This window comes from Acanthochromis polyacanthus, chromosome 21, assembly GCF_021347895.1.
Source record: "Acanthochromis polyacanthus isolate Apoly-LR-REF ecotype Palm Island chromosome 21, KAUST_Apoly_ChrSc, whole genome shotgun sequence".
NCBI lineage: Eukaryota > Metazoa > Chordata > Actinopteri > Pomacentridae > Acanthochromis > Acanthochromis polyacanthus.
Window position 1 is genome coordinate 643,283 of NC_067133.1, and position 20,406 is coordinate 663,688.

A 20,406-nucleotide genomic window follows, 5' to 3' on the forward strand; every position below is an offset into this window, starting at 1 on the left:
CAGAAATAAAATCTCAAAAACATGACAAAATGTCAAAAACAGGACACAAAATGTCAAAAAACGGGACACAAAATGACAAAAACTGGACAAAAAAATGACAAAAACTTGACACTAAATGACAAAAACTTGATACAAAATGTCAAAAGCAAGACAAAATGACAAAAAGAGAAATAAAAAAACAAAAACATGACAAAATGTCAAAAACAAGACAAAAAAATGACAAAAATGGGACACAAAATGTCAACAGGACAAAAAAAGACAAAAACTTGACACAAAATGACAAAAACCAGAAATAAAATCTCAAAAACATGACAAAATGTCAAAAACAGGACACAAAATGTCAAAAAACGGGACACAAAATGACAAAAACTGGACAAAAAAATGACAAAAACTTGACACAAAATGACAAAAACTTGACACAAAATGTCAAAAGCAAGACACAAAATGACAAAAAAACGAGACAAAAAATGTCAAAAACGGGACACAAAATGATTTAAAAAAAAGCAGACATAAAACAATAACATAATTTTATTTGTGTAGCACCAATAAGAACAACATGCACAAAGTGCTTTGACAGGTGGAACATAAAAAATGACAAAAATGTCCAGAATGAATGGCTGATTAAAGGCTGGTTAAAAGGACGATGTCACACAAGGAGGTCAAGAGAAAAGCTGAAGAGAAGAATCAGAAATGTTCGTTTTTTAATCGTCTAGGACAAACGATGAGGTAGAACATCTAAATATGGCCATGAGGAGCTTTAACAACATATTTTGGCATTACGTTAAAGGAATGTTTCATTTATTTTTTCCCCAAACACACGAACTGTTAAACAGCTCCATCATGCAGGACTGGTGGCACGAAATCAATGCAAAAACTGAACCTTTTTGACAATAACGGAGCAGTTTTGCCTAAAAATCTGTAAATAAAACTTGGCTGCAGCCCTGAAGTTATAACCGGTCTGATGTGTGAATAAATGTTGGCAGGAAGTTTTCTGGCTAAATCACTCATTTGGGAAACTCAAAAACATTAGATTTTTCTGAGATTTGACTGAATTCTAAATATTTAAGAGGAAAAAAAACATAAATTATGAAACTGTGTTCAGCTGGAGCACATTTCTGGACTTGAAGATGGAACAAACACAACAGATGTGACATTTATCTCTTCTATAGATGTGGAGTAAGTCTTTATCGGGCACAAAGCAACACTTCTGTTTAAAAAAGTGAAATTTAGACCCTCAGAGATGATTTAAACTGTTGACATTCAGCTAGATTTGTTTAAGTTCAAGTTGTATCCACAAATAAATCCAATTAAAACACAGTGAAGGTTGCAGAAGGTTCAAGAATTTCTGAATTTTCTGAACTTCGACTTCACTTCACACAGCTGTTGAAATGTCTTCTTACATTTTCAGCCTCAAACACATCAGAATTTCTCCTTTAGAGCCACTTCCATGACATTTAGGGGCACATTTTATACGGAGCTGAAGCTTGTGATCCAAGATCATATCTCCAGTTTACTCAACATTTAAAAGAACAACACTGGATTTGCTGTTTTATCAATCAGATTTGAGTTGTTTGCAACAATGGGGAAAAAAATCTTAAAATTACTCACAAGATGGCAGCAGAAGCAGGTTTCTTGGATCTTGAAACAGAATAAGACTGCATTTGTGATTAAATTTAGAGATGACACCACTCCCGTAGTGTCTCCATATAATATATCTTGAAAGCACAGATATCATATTAAAACTGTTCTTCACTCAATTTCCCATTTCAACACATTTTCCCACTAAGAGGCAGCTAAAGAGTATTCAATATAGGCTCTATTAGGGCTGGGCGATAAATCGAATTAATTCGATTAATTCGCCTTTTTAAAACCTGACGATTTGAAAATTTGCCAAATCATAAAATCGAGGCGAGTGTAAATATATAAAAATACAGATTCTTCTTCTGCCTTTCACGACTTAGTGTTTGCTTCCGCCTCTCATTTCCTTCCGCCAAAACACTCACAAATTTACATTACTGATCCTCCGATTTCCGACGCTCCTGAACGCAACTTCGTTGTCCGAGTGCACCTGAATGCACCAATGACGCGAGTTTGATCTTTTGATTATTAACCACGCCTGACGTGTACGTCAACGGGGTTACTGCATTCGCTTCGGTATCTGGCTGGGTAAGTATGTGTGTGTGTATGTCCGTTCACATATCTCTGCACGTGCTGAAGTCAGGATAATCAAACTTGGCACTGAAGATCAGTCTAAGGTCCCCTGCTCAGTTCTGAAGTTAGAGGTCAGCAGATCAAGGTCAAGGTCACAGCGGTCACTTAGCACATTTCTTGCATATTACATCATTAACCATGCCCAGGCGTGGTTCTGCCATCTACTGAGGGCTGATCTAGTTAACCACGCCTGACGTACACGTAAGCAGGGTTACTGAATTCGCTTCGGTATCTGGCTGGCTGGCTGGCTGGCTGGGTATGTATGTATCTGTGTATGTCCAGTCCGATATCTCTGCAAGTGCTGAAGTCAGGATAATTAAACTTGGCACTGAAGATCAGTCTAAGGTCCCCTGCTCAGTTGTGGAGTTAGAGGTCAGCAGATCAAGTAGGGAGGGACATACGCAGGATGATCAAAATTGATACAGAGTATCACGCATGGGCGTGGTTCTGCCCTCTACTGAGGGCTTGTCTAGTTATTTACTGTGGTGGTCCAGGAGCTGCTGGGGAAAGGAGCCAGCGTGTTAGCAGTGGATGAGAACGGTCAGCTTTCATCTGAAACTTTAACACACACACACTCAGCATTTAGACAAACCTCTGTGATGAAATCTGAACTTCTTGTTTCTCCCTCACTCCTCTTCTTCCTAGGTTACACTCCAGCTCTGGCTTGTGCTCCAAATCGTGACGTAGCCGACTGCTTGGCGCTCATCCTGAACTCCATGATGCCCGACTCCCTATGGTCACCATAGCAGCGTTGCCCACACTGTCTCTTACTCAGAAAGTCATCAACCACCACCCCACATCAAACCACATCTCAAAAGCCGTGGCTTTTGACACTCCACCGCCTCTAAGGCCTGACCAGGCCTCCTACTGCAGGCCCGAGTGCCCGCTGTCATCTGTTTCTGCGGACGACAAACTGAATGACTCAGATTCAGAGACGTACTGAAGACTAACTGGACAGAGCCTTACAATACTGGCAGGCTAGCCAGCCACTCAGGAGCCTTAAAGGGGAACTTCTTTTCAACCTGGGGTCTGTTTTCATGTCATTTCATACATGTGAGTGATGGAGAAATGACTTTTCCACATAGCTCCAGTATTTAGCCAGGCAGGCAGCTTCGCAGCTCAGCTAGCGAAAAGTATGGGGCATCTTGCCCCCACCCAGCATCAAAGTCCGCCCTAACGTGCTTTTTTCCCCACACTGACTGGCTCGGATAGTCTAAACGAGTGTCCCACAACATACTAGAGATGAGAAGTGAACGAAAACCTCCACATTACCTGGCGATCGCTATTTGTTGTGGTCTGTATCCAAATCTCAGGACGCTACAAAGCAAATCTCGCTCCGAAATCGCGCGATAGCTCACACCAAAACACCGGTGGGGGAAACAGCTGTTTGCCTCAGGTGAAGAGAGACGAGTGGAGCGATTTTGTGTCGGATTACAGAACAGTTAGTTTTTTCTAAATCTGGTAAAACTAATGGGTCGTCAGCATAGGCGTCAGTTTAGGGGGGGACAGTGGGGATGTGTCCCCCCCACTTTTTGTCAGGGGTCATTTTGTCTCCAACACATTCAAGTTCTTCACATGTAAGCCATTGTAAACCCAGTTATTTTCAGCAGTATAGAAAATTCCGACGCTCCTGAACACACCATCCGCACTCGGCCGAGAGTTGCACAGACATGCAGCACACCTTCGTGAGGTTAAAAAAAAACGTGCAGATGCTAAATTTGCGCCCATGCCGAGTGGAAGCTCCGACCAGAGGCGTGCAGAGGCAAAATTTCGGCCCCTAAGAATTAGTACTATAGCGGCCCACAGATCCTTCTACCTGCATGTACCGATAGCTCAACAGGTTGAACCTCCGCCTTTGGTGTGGTGGTTGTGAGTTCAAGCCCAGCTTGTGACATTTTGTCGCCGTTCTTCGACATTTTCTCAAAGTGCTGTCTTACCAACGACACAGAAGCATATGAGAAAAGCAGGCAGGCCGCACCAATGCTAAACTTTGATCTCAAGTAGAGGGCCACAAAATATCGTCCCACGGGCCGCAGTTGGCCCACGAGTTTGAGACCCATGATTTAAAGCATTATTATTATTATTATTATTATTATTATCATTATTATTATTATTATTATTATTATTATTTTATGACTGGAGCGGCCCAACAATAAAGCGGCCCACCAGGGATATCCCCGGTGTTCCCGATTACCCAGCACACCACCCAGGGTGTGCATTTCCATCTGACAATGGCTGTGGTCTCCATCCCCCCCACTTTTAAAAACAAACTGACGCCCTTGGTCGTCAGTGTGCATTTCCGAGTTGTGGCAACAGAATGGTGCGCTTCACTTCGCGCAGCTTTCACAGACTACCGTACTCGGAGAAGGAAACGCTAAAGTTGTGGCTAAACATTTTACAAATGGACCCTGAAACTCCAGTTGATGCACTTCCACGTGCCGAACACAGAGTCTGCAGCAACCGTTTTCACCGGGATGATTACTCCAGATCAAAGAGGCGAGCAAATCCCAAACACGTTTTTTTGAGGAAAAGTGCAGTTCCTAGATGGGAGACACCAGCTGCAGGCAGAGTGCAGGTACGTTATTAGCTATTGTTTTGTGTGCCTCCCAACAGCAGTTTAGTTTATATCTGTTTATCATGGTTTGTTTTGATTCTTACCGTAAGTTGGGAGGCGGAACTAATAGATCTCTTCACCTGAGACAAACAGCTGTTTCCCCCACCGGTGTTTTGGCGCGAGCTATCGCACGATTTCGGAACGAGATTTGGATACAGACCACAACAAATAGCGATTGCCAGGTAATGTGGAGGTTTTCGTTCACTTCTCATCTCTAGTATGTTATGGGACACTTGTTGAGACCATCCGAGCCGGTCAGTGTTGGGAAAAAAGCACGTTAGGGCGGACTTTGACGCGGGGGGGGCAAGATGCCCCATACTTTTCGCTAGCTGAGCTGCTAAGCTGCCTGCCTGGCTAAATACTGGAGCTATGTTGAAAATTCATTTCTCCATCACTCACATTTATGAAATGACATATGAAAACAGACCCCAGGTTGAAAACAAACAAAGTTCCCCTTTAATAGATCACTGAGAAGAGACTAAAAGAGAGACAAGGCAGAGAAAATAGAGCAAATAATTTTTAGGTAAGCCTCTTCAAATCTAAAAATAATCCTTGTGTAAAGCAGACGCTTGTTTCCTAAAGGTACATACCCACAGGGAAGAAAACATTGTAGAATAAAATGAATACACACTTTTCAGGCAGCATCACTGTATGGTCAGTAACATGGCTAATGTCTTTTTAAACTTAAAGCAATGTTGGTTTTCCTTTTTAAATGAAGCTCCTATGGTTTCCTGATACTTTCTGGAATCATTTGAAGCCTTTTCAGAGATTTTCCTTCCATTTTATTAGAGAAGCATCTCCAGAGGACTGCTGTTTAGGAACAATATTCAAAAGAAAGAAAAACAGAGGGACAATCTTGCGGGACCACGTGATTAAGTGTTTTCCCTGCTGTGCTTTTAGGTTGTTTTCTTTAAATTCAGAGTTCTTCTTTTAGCTGTGACGGCAGACACCGACGACTGTCACTCAAGGACACTGGGAATGCTGTGTTGAGAATTAGGAACCACTTTTCGATTCCTAGGAGAGGAGGTCATTTGTGAATCCTGTGTATTTATTGATTGAATCCTTGAGGGGGTGATCTTGACAGCTGGTGGATGTAAGACCCATTTACTGTACAACTGGTTCAGGAGTCAGTTGGCTGACAGCCTGAATGAGCGGCACAAGGAATTGTTCACTTGTGATGTTAATGTCTGTTCCGTACTGGAGGTGGGAAAGTGGCGAATACTCTGTAAATATGTGTGTGACTGTGTGTGTGTGTGTGTGTGTGTGTGTGTGTGTGTGTGTTGTCAGTCAGTATAGCCTTCCTTAACCCTTTCCTCAGGTTAATTCAGGACCAGCTCTCCGTTTAAAGGGTTAGATTCTATCTGCCTATTAGAATTTACCTAACAGGATTCAGTAGAATAATTAAGGTGGTGTCAAGGAATACTCGCCTAGGTCCTAACTGTCTTCTTCCAAACGTCTTACCCCTCTTATTTCGACAAATACTCTCTCACTAAGCAGCCCTCATTGTAGTAGAATTGATTTATTGACCACGTTTGTTCACAACAGCTTTCCTCTTATAACTGTTGCACTTGGTGATACTAGGTTCGTTTTAGAGGTTTGGAAAACTAACCTCAGGGGTAATGTTTAAAGTAACTAGTTGGATTACAGCAACCTTTAAGAACCATTAGATTTAATGCACACAATCAACTTAACTTTTTTACCACTATGCAGAATAGGTGAATCATAATCATTTCATTAGACTTCTCTTTAAATGCAATATATAGTGTTTTATTAAGCAATTATTAGCAGGGGCACAGCATTAATTCATGATTAAACAATTTAATTATTTCTGATTATTTCTAACTAAACTAAACTAAGCTGAGCGTACCTAAGAATCTTCTCTAATTAGTAAATTTAGGAGAGAGAGCGGACAGCGCGGCCAAGCTGTCACGCCCGGTCTTGACCTGCGTCTAGTTGAACTCCTCCGTGGACCAGCAGACTCGGTACGAAGTCTTCTTTGTGGGCAGAGGGTGTTCTTCATAGGCAGGGGGAGTGGAAAGGTCCCGAAAGCCAATCGTTGGTCTGGCAGTTATCTTTAGCAGCAGCTGGAACACAAGTGCGGGCGTCTCAGCTGTCTTCTCAGTCGGGTGGTGGTGGTAGAAAGCCCCCGTCTCATCAGGCTGTGGTGGGTCACTGGGTCCTCCAGCCTCTGGAGTGGAGCAGCCCTCTGCTGCTGCCTCCTGCGCCTCTCTGGATGTCGTAGGTGCTGTCTTCTGTTCATCTCTTTGGACAACTGCAGACCTCTCAGGACTCTCCATCTGGCAGAGTGTGGTCTTTGCTTGTTGAACAAAGTTAGAACAACTTTGCTTCCAACGATGTCCTCAGCACTCTCTGGAGCCTAAGTCCTGCGCTGTCTCCACGGCTCTTGGGCAAAAGATCCGGTGTTGACTCTTCAGAACTTTGGCAATGCTCTCCGGCAGCTCCGGCGAGCAGCATCTCCCCCCTCCGGGGGAGAACTCCGAATTCAGTGTCTTTGACTCTCTCTTTTATAGTGTCATCCTCTAATACACACACATTATCTGTACGCTCAGTTGCTTAACTATCAGGCTCACAACAACTACACACATTGTCAAGGCCTGGTCAAGGCACATTCAAGGCACATTCAAGGCACATTCATTGAGAAAGGTGAAGTCATTCTTCATGCGCTTCCTATAACCATATTTGGTCGTAGGCCTGGGTTCTGCAGGCACACAGTAGCAGTCCCCAACTTCTGCTTTTCTCTTTCCTGCCTGCATACAGCTCAGAACAGCACAGATTACTTCAATTCAAAACTCATTTAGTTACACTGAATCACTTCTTTAAATCATTTTTCTTAGTCTAAACATAATAAATCATCTGAATCATCACTTTAATCAAATCAACACTCTAGAATATATGTATTTCAGCAAGCATAATCATGTGGTTAACTTATAATGTTTCTCATTTTAACTTTTCATTGGTTTGCTTAAAGCTTTTATTTAGGTAGTGGTTGCTCCTGGGATCTCAAATAACTAGGCCCCACTTGACAGTGTGTGTGTGTGTGAGTGTGTGTGTGAGTGAGAGCGAGAGAAATGATTAAATATTGCCTTTTTAGGAATATGCAACTTTCAGGCGGAGGATGAATGCTACTTGGTGCAATGTTTGTAAAGATTAAGTAAAAGTAGATGAATAAAGCTATTTGTTTTTGATTTTAGTTTGTATATGATATAATACAAAAAGCAGAATGTCATTACCGGTCTTGATAGGAACATTTTTAACTGTTTTTATCATTTTAAATGCATTTAATGGCCCTCTCTTTGTGGCACATCTACTCATGGTCCAGGTGGTACATTCGTCCATACAGACAGGCAGTAACCAGACCGCCTGTCATGTTCCAGTGTTTCATGGTCACTCTCCCATCTGCAGTTTTCTGCAGACTCTTTGGCTCCTCCAGGACCACACTGCTCGCCAAAACTGATGGATACACATATCTGGTCCCGAACGTCCCCTCAAGAACAAACTCCATTTTCGACTCTGCTTCTTTCACTCCTTTTCCACAGGAGCTGGCTTCCAGGTTTGCACAGCGGACAACTGCACACACCTGTAGACAGAGATATGGAAGATAAACGGGAGCTGTAAGCAAGGTATACATTAATAGTCAAGCATTAATAGTCATTAAGTTGATTTTGCGAAAATTAAAGCCTTAAATGGCATTAAAACCATTCAATCTGATTCTCAGTGGCATTAAGAATTCTTTCTGCAGTTTTCAAGAAAAATATTTGATAATAATAATGTATAATTATAGACTGCGATTGTTCAGATATGTACATCCACGTAAACATGCTGAAGCATTGCGATAATTGTTCCGACCGGTCAGGTACAATTGCGAAAAGCTGCATGTTTTTAAAGTGGCTGGCAGGTTGGACCAGGTGGAGGAGGGCTGGGAAAGGGTTGAAATGCAAATTTCAGCAAAAATGGCTCGAAAATGTGGATTTCAGAGAATGAGTGCAGCCCATGGATGGTCAGAGGTGGTTTCCAGATTCAGAAATGGTGAAATGTAAGGACAGATTTCATTTGAAAATCATCTTTTACAAAACAAGCCTGTGTAATTTGTCGAGTTCACGGTCGTGGCTTTAAAATTTTTACAGTACAGCATTAAAATGGGATTAAAAAGCATTAAATTTGACTGGCTGATGTCTAGCAGGTTTAAATATTCAACCTTCCTCCCCTTCCTACCTGCAGGGCGTAATGTCTGTGCATTCCTGCAAAGGCACCCAGAGCATAGAGCTCTTTACTGCCATCTTGTGGTAGAAACCTGTACTGCAGGTGACAACAAAAAGTGCCGTTGCACACTTGAAGCTTGTCCTCTGTGTTGTTTAAGAGGATGAATGTATATGGATCATTCATCATTAATGAGGTGAAGGTGATGTAGGAGGGAGGGACCGAAGAAGGAGGAGGAGGATCAATGCAGCTGTCTTGGTGGAAGTAGCCAGAATCTGTAGCCGATGATGATGATGACTCTGTAGCTACACCCTGTCCCACCCACAGTGGGTCTAGCACTGGCACTCTTGCCACCAGCAGCCTCCCCTCCTCTGGCTCTCCTGTCTTTGCGTGGTGGTAGGTGGCAGAAAAAGGCGTGTAGATTCCGCTTCCTGACATGTTGAGTGGGTCGTAGCGGATGTTTGCAGCCAGTAGACTGACATTAGCACCCAGACTGAACGCCCGCTGAAACTGGATGGAGTCCAGGAGGGGAAGCTTGCTCATCCAGGCTGTGGGGAAGATCAGCTGACGTACACCCTTAAAAAGAGGCACCAAGAGGAGAAGCTGAAGAAACAAATCAAACTTGGATGCATGTTTCTTGTGTGTATTTTAGTACCTTCTCCACCAGGGCTATTGTAGGATCATGGAACAGGATGTCAAAGCAGATGATGAGGCCAAACTTTCCCGCAAAAGGCGTATCAAATGTTATGATCTCAGGCTGCGGAGGTTTGTCGAAGGCCCGCTCGTAGAACAAGTTGTATTTATGATAGCGTGCCACCAGCAGCCCATCCGAACTGTGTGAAAGAAGACACCGTGAGATCCAGAAAGCTGTGTGTTTGAGCATTTTTTAGATTTCTACTTTCAGGTCTGCACTCTACCTGAAAGCCACATCAGTGTTGAACTGCCAGTGTCCATCAGGGGGACAGATGGGGGACGGAGGGCTCTGCAGGGGACAGGGCTGCAGGTCGCCCATGTTTGCCACCAGGTAGAGGTTGTACCGACGGGCCATGCAGCTCAACCTCTGGAGAACCTGCGAGAAATGTGATTTACGTGAAAACAGACGCTGAGCTACGTCACTTGAATAAGAGCCAGCAGGCCTTGATTATGCTGGCTAAAGTTAAATCTAAATGTATAACCGTTAACCTCAGTGTTTTTGTATCTTCCCGGCTCTGTGCAAGGGTTCCAGCTCTCCTGCTGGGGGTCAGGAATGGTTTCCAGGTAGCTGTAGATGGCTGAGCGGGTGAAGTTGTTGAAACCCTGGAGGCCATCTTCTGGAAACACGAGGATCTGAGCCCCCTGAGAGAGAAATGAGACGTGAATCTGCTGCAAGGGCTCTACTGGGATACTTCTTTATGAGGGTGTGCAGGTGAAAACACTATTTACTGCTTGAATTTCCCCCCTAAATATTCCGTTTGCACATGCATTTATCCTAGCCATTAAAAACAGGAAAGAAGCACTGAACTTATTTTGCATCTTGTTGCTCAAAGCCTCAGACAGGAGTCAGTCTTTCTACTTAAGCAATAAGTTTTTATTGTTTTCTTAAAATATGACTATAAATATTTGAGCTTACACAAACACTAAATCTTTTCCAGCACACAGAACTATGCAAAGTGTTGTGATCTCGTAAACACTCTCCTCTGCAGGGGCCTCATTTATAAAGCTTGCTTACGCACAAAACAGGGCTAGAAAGTCGCGTAAATCACAAACTTTGCGTAGAAAGTGGCGTTGTGTTCGTTGTGATTTCTAAAAACAAACTTGGTGTGAGAATGTGCGCACCGGTGCGCCAACTTTGATGCTTGCTTAAGCACATTTTGGAGACAGAGGGAACGGCAGTGCCGGAGGGTGAAGTGGTGAATTGAAACCAGATTGATCTCAAACCTTTATTGTTATCACATATGAGACTTGTAGAGCCGGATAATCATAAACCCTCATTGTTGTAGATGTTCATATAGTGCGCCATTCGGCCGACGACTGTATTTGCAGAACTATGTTCATATATCAAACTTCCATCTTCAAATGATACAGAGCGGTGAGTGGCACTGATTGATTACTAATTTGGAAAAGGCCTGTGACAATCAGTCCAATCGCTGATCAAGCGGATAAATAGCGGGTGACAGCCGTGCGTAATGTGGCACAATGGATGCGCTGGGATTGCTGGAAGATCACGTTAAGAATGGCTCATGACGATGACTGGCTAATAAGCCGATTCAGATTCCCTAGAGCAGTACTCTTGGATCTATGTGCTGAACTGGGCCGTCTTAGACAGACCCACCCGCTGAAACCACGCCATCCCGTTACAGACACAGGAGCTGACGCCTCGGGGGTTTCTGGCGACACCGGCTCCTTCCAGCGTTAAGTGGCCGACAGGTATGTGTTTTATATGAAGAATATATGAGGTTACATTTGTTGTCTAAATCCCGCTTGGGTCTGATATACAGTTAAATGATGTCCTTTAGGTCTGGGATATCACAACCGTCCCTCAGTGCAATAATGCCAGCTGTTTTGGATGACATTATAAACATGACCAGTCAATACATCAGGTTTCCTTACACTGTGGGTGAACAGGCCAACATTAAACGGCAATTTGCAGTGATGTCCGGTTCCCCAAATGTAATCAGAGTAACTGACTGCAGTTACTGATTGTCTTAAAAATTTAAGAAAGCCGTGAGCCAGTAGGTAATGTTTTTCGAGTTGCTCTTGTTTTCTGCAACTATTTAGAGGCTTGAACAAGATCTCATTCTCTAATGGATTTTTATTATGTTAAGATTTGATAAGATTAGGGTCAAAATGTGCATGGGTGAGGTGTACATGATTCTCAACAGTCGTTGTGTGATATGATCTTAACCTGCAAAAAGTTTTGAGCAATTTCAGAAATCTTGCTAAAACAAGATTTTAGTTCGGGGGGTTTAAAAATGAATTATGGAGGTGAATAGATGCCACATGCATTTTTAAAGAAGTTCCTTCCCCAAACTAAAGAGTTCAGAAAAATGAATCATTTTGAGAAAATTTTACCTGCAGGAGAAGAAATGTTTGAAATACAGCATGGCTGAGATCTTTACTGCATTATTACTCTGTTACATTTTGAACTGTCACTGGGTGCTTCATTTTAATTTCTTTGACATAAATAGAGGCATGCTCTCCATAAATTGGTGCAGAAAAATTTGCCCAACTGTAAGAAATGAGGTCTTTGTTGCTTAAGTATTTGGCTGGATTTACTATGCAACACTTTGTCTGTATTCATAATTCTCCAACTTACTCAAATTACAGGATGTAGCCTTGCTTTTATTCACTTTCCAGTCAGATACTTATTGTCTGCGATAATTCAAGCTCAGCTAACTGCTAAATTTTTGCAATTTTTTTCTTTCCTCTGAGACTTTGCTTGAGTCGCCAGTTCAGTTAAAGGTCAGTGTTAAAATTTGACAGTTGTTTGTTTTTGCACCTTTAGGGGCTGCTTTACTTTGCTGGTAAAATAGAGGTTAAAATAGTTTAATAGTGAGGGAAACTAAGTTTTTGGGATGTCGTGGTTGATGAGAATTTCAACTGGAAATCACATTAATTATACAAATGTAAAAATGTCAAAAACAATTGTGGTATTATACAAAGTAAAGGAAATGTTGGATAACCGCCATCAGACTCTTAAACAGCAGTGGAATCCACAGTACATCACTGCACTGACCACCCCCCCCCCCCCCCCCCCCCCGCCCCCCATATATATATATATATATACACACACACAGTGCCTTGTGAAAGTATTCGGCCCCCTTGAACTTTTCAACCTTTCGCCACATTTCAGGCTTCAAACATAAAGATATAAAATTTTAATTTTTTGTCAAGAATCAACAACAAGTGGGACACAATCGTGAAGTGGAACGAAATTTATTGGATATTTTAAACTTTTTAACAAATAAAAACCTGAAAAGTGGGGCGTGCAATATTATTGGGCCCCCTTGCATTAATACTTTGTAGCGCCACCTTTTGCTGCAATTACAGCTGCAAGTCGCTTGGGGTATGTCTCTATCAGTTTTGCACATGGAGAGACTGAAATTCTTGTCCATTCTTCCTTGCAAAACAGCTCGAGCTCAGTGAGGTTGGATGGAGAGCATTTGTGAACAGCAGTCTTCAGCTCTGCCCACAGATTCTCGATTGGATTCAGGTCTGGACTTTGACTTGGCCATTCTAACACCTGGATACGTTTATTTGTGAACCATTCCATTGTAGATTTGGCTTTATGTTTTGGATCATTGTCCTGTTGGAAGATAAATCTCCGTCCCAGTCTCAGGTCTTTTGCAGACTCAACAGGTTTTCTTCCAGAATGCTCCTGTATTTGGCTCCATTCATCTTCCCATCAATTGTAACCATCTTCCCTGTCCCTGCTGAAGAAAAGCAGGCCCAAACCATGAGGCTGCCACCACCATGTTTGACAGTGGGGATGGTGTGTTCAGGGTGATGAGCTGTGTTGCTTTTACGCCAAACATATCGTTTTGCATTGTGGCCAAAAAGTTCCATTTTGGTTTCATCTGACCAGAGCACCTTCTTCCACATGTTTGGTGTGTCTCCCAGGTGGCTTGTGGCAAACTTTAAATGAGACTTTTTATGGATATCTTTGAGAAATGGCTTTCTTCTTGCCACTCTTCCATAAAGGCCAGATTTGTGCAGTGTACGACTGATTGTTGTCCTATTGACAGACTCTCCCACCTCAGCTGTAGATCTCTGCAGTTCATCCAGAGTGATCATGGGCCTCTTGGCTGCATCTCTGATCAGTCTTCTCCTTGTTGGAGGCGAAAGTTTAGAGGGACGGCCGGGTCTTGGTAGATTTGCAGTGGTCTGATACTCCTTCCATTTCAATATGATTGCTTGCACAGTGCTCCTTGAGATGTTTAAAGCTTGGGAAATCTTTTTGTATCCAAATCCAGCTTTAAACTTCTCAACAGTATCTCGGACCTGCCTGGTGTGTTCCTTGGTCTTCATGATGCTCTCTGCACTTTAAACCGAACCCTGAGACTATCACAGAGCAGGTGCATTTATACGGAGACTTGATTACACACAGGTGGATTCTATTTATCATCATCAGTCATTTAGGACAACACTGGATCATTCAGAGATCCTCACTGAACTTCTGGAGTGAGTTTGCTGCACTGAAAGTAAAGGGGCCGAATAATATTGCACGCCCCACTTTTCAGTTTTTTATTTGTTAAAAAAGTATAAAATATCCAATAAATTTCGTTCCACTTCACGACTGTGTCCCAATTGTTGTTGATTCTTGTCAAAAAAATTAAAATTTTATATCTTTATGTTTGAAGCCTGAAATGTGGCGAAAGGTTGAAAAGTTCAAGGGGGCTGAATACTTTCACAAGGCACTGTGTGTATATATATATATCTATATATATATATACACACGTGGACAAAATTGTTGGTACCCCTCAGTTAAAGAAGGAAAAACCCACAATTCTCACTGAAATCACTTGAAATTCACAAAAGTAACAATAAATAAAAATTTATTGAAAATTAAATAATCAAAATCAGCCATCACTTTTGAATTGTTGATTAACATAATTATTTAAAAAAACAAACTAATGAAATAGGGCTGGACAAAAATGATGGTACCCATAACTTAATATTTTGTTGCACGACCTTTTGAGGCAATCACTGCAATTAAACGATTTCTGTATTTGTCAGTGAGCGTTCTGCAGCTGTCAACAGGTATTTTGGCCCACTCCTCATGAGCAAACAGCTCCAGTTGTCTCAGGTTTGATGGGTGTCTTCTCCAAATGGCATGTTTCAGCTCCTTCCACATATGTTCAATGGGATTCAGATCTGGGCTCATAGAAGGCCACTTTAGAATAGTCCAACGCTTTTCTCTCAGCCATTCTTGGGTGTTTTTGGCTGTGTGTTTTGGATCGTTGTCCTGTTGGAAGACCCATGACCTGCGACTGAGACCAAGCTTTCTGACACTAGGCAGCACATTTCTCTCCAGAATGCCTTGATAGTCTTCAGATTTCATCATACCTTGCACACTTTCAAGACACCCTGTGCCAGATGCAGCAAAGCAGCCCCAAAACATTACTGAGCCTCCTCCATGTTTCACCGTAGGGACAGTGTTCTTTTCTTCGTATGCTTGGTTTTTGAGTCTATGAACATAGAGTTGATGTGCCTTACCAAAAAGCTCCAGTTTGGTCTCATCTGTCCAAAGGACATTCTCCCAGAAGCTTTGTGGCTTGTCAACATGCATTTTTGCAAATTCCAGTCTGGCTTTTTTATGAGTTTTTTTCAGCAGTGGTGTCCTCCTTGGTCGTCTCCCATGAAGTCCACTTTGGCTCAAACAATGACGAATGGTGCGATCTGACACTGATGTACCTTGGCCTTGGAGTTCACCTTTAATTTCTTTGGAGGTTGCTCTGGGCTCTTTGGATACAATTCGAACGATCCGTCTCTTCAATTTGTCATCAATTTTCCTCTTGCGGCCACGTCCAGGGAGGTTGGCTACTGTCCCGTGGGTCTTGAACTTCTGAATAATATGAGCCACTGTTGTCACAGGAACTTCAAGCTGTTTAGAGATGGTCTTATAGCCTTTACCTTTAAGATGTTTGTCTATAATTTTTTTTCGGATGTCCTGGGACAATTCTCTCCTTCGCTTTCTGTTGTCCATGTTCAGTGTGGTACACACCTTTTCACCAAACAGCAGGGTGACTACTTGTCTCACTTTAAATAGGCAGACTGACTGATTATGAGTTTGGAAACACCTGTGATGTCAATTAAATGACACACCTGAGTTAATCATGTCACTCTGGTCAAATAGTTTTCAATCTTTTATAGAGGTACCATCATTTTTGTCCAGGCCTGTTTCATTAGTTTGTTTTTTTAAATAATTATGTTAATCAACAATTCAAAAGTAATGGCTGTTTTTGATTATTTAATTTTCAATAAATTTTTATTTATTGTTACTTTTGTGAGTTTCAAGTGATTTCAGTGAGAATTGTGGGTTTTTCCTTCTTTAACTGAGGGGTACCAGCAATTTTGTCCACGTGTGTATATATGTGTGTGTGTGCATGTGTGGAAAAGACCTCTGAGCTTGCATTGTGATAAAGGGGATCTTTTTAAACTTGAAAAAAATGTAGGGAAAAAGAAAACATACACTGGACTTGTTTAAGTCAGCAAATTTAATGAAAAGTGAACTTACACGTTCTTCAGTCTTTTCTCACTATCTTCAGTTCAAAATATTTCACAAATCTATAAGAGTCCCCCAAAGTGTAATGTCTTTGACTTTGTCCACTGTCGAAGTTTGTTTTGAAAACGCTGATCCCAATGAATAGTTGCTCCGACGGATGGCAAGTTTTTCGGCATGTTTCTTCACTTTTGATGCGTGGTCTGACAGTGCTACGCATCCATGCAATCCGTAGTTAATCAAATCGTTACAATACACACAAAAAGCTTTTCCGGCCACGTCTGGTTTCTTCAGAAATTGTCCAAGTGTTTCTGTTACCTCGTCAAACTTTGAGCGATTTTTCACCTTCACAGTGACTTTTCTCTCCAGCCATTCCCATCGGAACTTATTTTTGACACTTTTGTCAAGTTCTGTGACTGATGACTCCTGATCCTTCGTTGAAAATCTCATCATTCCGCTGAACACGATACCAAATCTCCAAACAACATCTGAGTCGAACACGCCGCCATGAACTTGTGACAAAGAATGCTATGAGTAATTTGATTGGTCCAAGCTTGAAGCTATCCAATCGCTGAGCCGTTTACAATCGAACGATAGCTTCAGTGAAAATCTCGCGGGAGTGAGGCGTGAGTTTCATTTAACAAAACTCACACCTCACTCCCGCGAGATGTTCACGACGTTAACAAAGTACCTAACCCCCCCTAAAATTTTCTCAACGGATTTAGACGATTCACAGAAATGTTCAAATTTGAAATTAAATCGGCGGAAATCCGCGGATCCGCGGAAAATTGCCATGCATGCTCACTGCACTTCTCGTCCGGTTCGACCTTAGCCACCCTCTAGCTTCCGAATTCAGGGTGCTTCCTTCTAGACGCAGGTTTCAAGTGCCTATATGTAGGACAGTTAGATTTAAAAAATCATGGGTCCCATTGGCCATTGGCCTTCTTAACAAAGAACGTTTTTTTTACGCCTTTTGTAAGGCAGTCCGCTCTGTGGTCATTTTAACTTTTCTTAGGTTTTTATTAGGGACCGAGCCAGCGGAGCTTGCGAGTCCCTATTGTATTTGCTTCGTTTCTTCTTATTATTATTCTTCCCCGCACGTTTCCCTTAATTTGACCCCCTAAACGTACATAACTTTTTATGAAATTTGGCACGCACGTCGGGTCATGCGAAAATTTCAATATTCTGAAAACAAATTCTGAAAAAACACTATAGCGCCACCTAGGGACACGAAAATTTCAAAAATCACAAATAACCGCAGCTCTCTGCACAGGAATGTTGTAGAGACACGCAACCACCACTCACACGTTCGTTCGCTCGAGCTCTACGAAAACCTGTCTGACCAATTTGAGCTGTCTTCAATCTAGGGGGCGCTATAACCCAAAATATGAAAACCCTTTAAAGATTATCTCCTCCGGAACCGTACAATATTCGGGCTTCATATTTACACAGATTATGGTGAATATCCAACCAAACAAAAGTTATCAAAAGAAAAAGGCTAACTTGTCTAGTTTTTCTTTTATAAGCTGTCAAAGTTTGTCTTCACCTGAAACCATGTTTCGCTTCAATTTCGCCCCCAAAACGTGCATGTATTTTGCTGAAACTTGGTACGCAGGTTCGGTCTGCTGAAAATTTCAATATTTTGGTTACAAATTCTGGAAAAACTCTATAGCGCCACCTAGGGACACAAAAAACCTGCATGAATCACAAATAACCTCAGTTCTTCGCACAGCAATTTTGTAGAGACATGCAACCACCACTCACGCATCCCTCTGCTCGAGCTCTACGAAAACCTGTCCAACTAATTTGAGCTATCTTCAATCTAGGGGGCGCTATAACCTGAAATATGCAAACCCTTTAAAGATGATCTCCTCTGAAACCGTACAATATTTCGGCTTCATATTTGCACAGATTATAGTGAATATCCAGCTAAACAAAAGGTATCAAATGAAAAAGGCTAACTTCTATAGTTTTTGTTTAATAAGCTGTCAAAATTTGTCTTCACTTGAAACCATGTTTCACTTCAATTTCAACCCCTATACGTTCATGTATTTTGCTGAAATTTGGTACGCAGGTCCGGTGTGCTGAAAATTTCAATATTCTGAAAACAAATTCTGGAAAAACTCTATAGCGCCACCTCGGGACACAAAAAACCGCATAAATCACAAATAACCTCAGCTCTTCGCACAGGAATGTCGTAGAGACACGGAACCACCACTCACGCGTTTGTCTGCTCGAGCTCGACGAAAACCTGTGGACAGATTTGAGCTATCTTCAACCTAGGGGGCGCTATCACCCAAAATATGAAAACCATTTAAACATTATCTCCTCCTAAACCATACAATATTTCGGCTTCATATTTGGACAGATTATATTGAATATCCATCCAAGCAAAAGTAATCAAAATAAACACAGTAACTTGTCTAGTTTTTTTTGTAAGTTGTCAAAATTTGTCTTCACCTGAAGCCATGTTTCGCTTAATTTGACCCCCTATACGTGCATGTATTTTGCTGAAATTTGGTCCGCAGGTCCGGTGTGCTGATAATTTCAATATCCTGAAAACAAATCTGGAAAAACTTTATAGCGCCACCTAGGGACACAAAAAACTGCAAAAATTACAAATGACCTCAGCTCTTCGCACAAGAATGTCATACAGACATGCAACCACCACTCACGCGTTCATCTGCTCGAGCTCTACGAAAACCTGTCAATGGATTTGAGCTATCGTCAACCTAGGGGGCACTATACACCAAAATATGCAAAACCTTTAAACATTATCTCCTCCAAAACGGTAGAATATTCCGGCAGAGGAACTCCTCTGGCTTTCATCTTCGGTCACGGACGGCACGAGCTTGACAACCGCGTGGGGTGGCGGGGCGAGGTCCCGCCCAATGCTGCTTGCAGCTTTAATTTATCTTGTATTCTATTGAATTTAATTGATTATTGTTATTGTTGTTTTTACTGTTGCGTATCGCATTTTATTGTGTTTTGTCTGTTGTTTGCTGCTGGCTGCACCAAAAATTGCCTCATGGGGACATTAAAGATTTCTTGACTTGACTTGACACTGCATAGCTCAGTTGTCTACTCATACTGTGTGCTTCGACTGGTCAGTCTCATACTCTTTGCTGCTACTGGTCAGTTTATTGTTTCCCCATTTGTTTTGTTTATTATATGTCACCCTTGGTTTGTCCTAAAACTATGTGTAACTACCCTGTATCTTTGTACTTGCCCTGTGCTACCCTCGTATCCTTGTACTTGCCCTGTGCTACCCTCGTATCCTTGTACTTGCCCTGTGCTACTGCAATACCTGAATTTCCCCTCTGGGGATCAATAAAGGATTATCTTATCTTATCTTATCTTATCTTATAACAAAGCAGTGTATAATATAATTCTCTGATTGCTCCATATCACACCGACTGTGTTGACATTTGGGGAAGACAAACATCCAGTCTATTTTCATTTTACAGAATGGAGCCAAAATCAGAGATCCAACAAACCCATTGTTCCTTCAGTTAAAATTGTTGAAATTTCATGACATTGTAGATTATAGTATTCTGCAAATTATATATAAATCTCATTAAGAAACTGAATGTCCAGAAGAGATTTCCAAAAAGGGAAAGGAAATAAAAGGAACAGAAATCTTTAAAAAAAAAAAAAACATGCTTTAGGACCAAATTAGTGGAAAGCTGCATTTCTGTGAAAGGGGTCAATTTATGAAACCAATCTAAATCACACACAACATACAAAAAAATAATCCAAATCTGCATATTATTTGAATACAAAGAAATTAAGTAAGAGAACCGTGTTTTTTATGAGAGAAAACTCGTAGTCGTGTTTATTCTTCTTTCTGCTCCCATTCGTTCATAAGTTTGGAAACAGCTGTTGAACAGCACCGTGCAGGCCTGTTTTACTGGCTGCAGAGATCTATATCTGTGTTTACCTGCTTTGCTGCCCGGGCTGCCTGCTCCTCGTAGATGTCCAGGTTCTTCTTCAGGTGTTGCAGAGCTTCGCTGCGGTTCACAGGGACTATAGGATCCGGGTTCAGGATGACGTGGTGCTCGTAGACCCCAGCGACATACGAGGAGCCCACAGCGGGATCTGAGTGACCCACGGAGAGAAAAACACTGACAACAACCAACAACAGCATAGTTCCTTTGTCGTG

At 41.9% G+C, this 20,406-nt stretch overlaps 1 protein-coding gene across 1 annotated transcript; it reads right to left on the reverse strand.

Moving 5' to 3' along the window:
- Positions 1-8,096: 8,096 nt before the first annotated feature.
- Positions 8,097-20,393, reverse strand: LOC110966248 (biotinidase-like). The gene is made up of 6 exons (XM_051941471.1): positions 20,185-20,393; positions 10,226-10,378; positions 9,961-10,112; positions 9,699-9,876; positions 9,059-9,619; positions 8,097-8,423 (listed from the first exon to the last, which is right to left on the reverse strand). Exons 1-6 carry the CDS (start codon positions 20,389-20,391, stop codon positions 8,151-8,153), a joined length of 1,524 nt encoding a protein of 507 aa, XP_051797431.1. The 5' UTR covers positions 20,392-20,393; the 3' UTR covers positions 8,097-8,150.
- Positions 20,394-20,406: the final 13 nt, after the last annotated feature.

Excerpts from the sequence above, each read along its gene's own strand:
- LOC110966248 (XM_051941471.1), bottom strand. The coding sequence starts at position 20,391 with ATGCTGTTGTTGGTTGTTGTCAGTGTTTTTCTCTCCGTGGGTCACTCA. Across the intron at positions 10,379-20,184 it reads CAGCCCGGGCAGCAAAGCAG|GGGGCTCAGATCCTCGTGTT; the intron begins GTAAACACAGAT and ends TTTCTCTCTCAG. Across the intron at positions 9,877-9,960 it reads AACACTGATGTGGCTTTCAG|TTCGGATGGGCTGCTGGTGG; the intron begins GTAGAGTGCAGA and ends TCTTTCACACAG.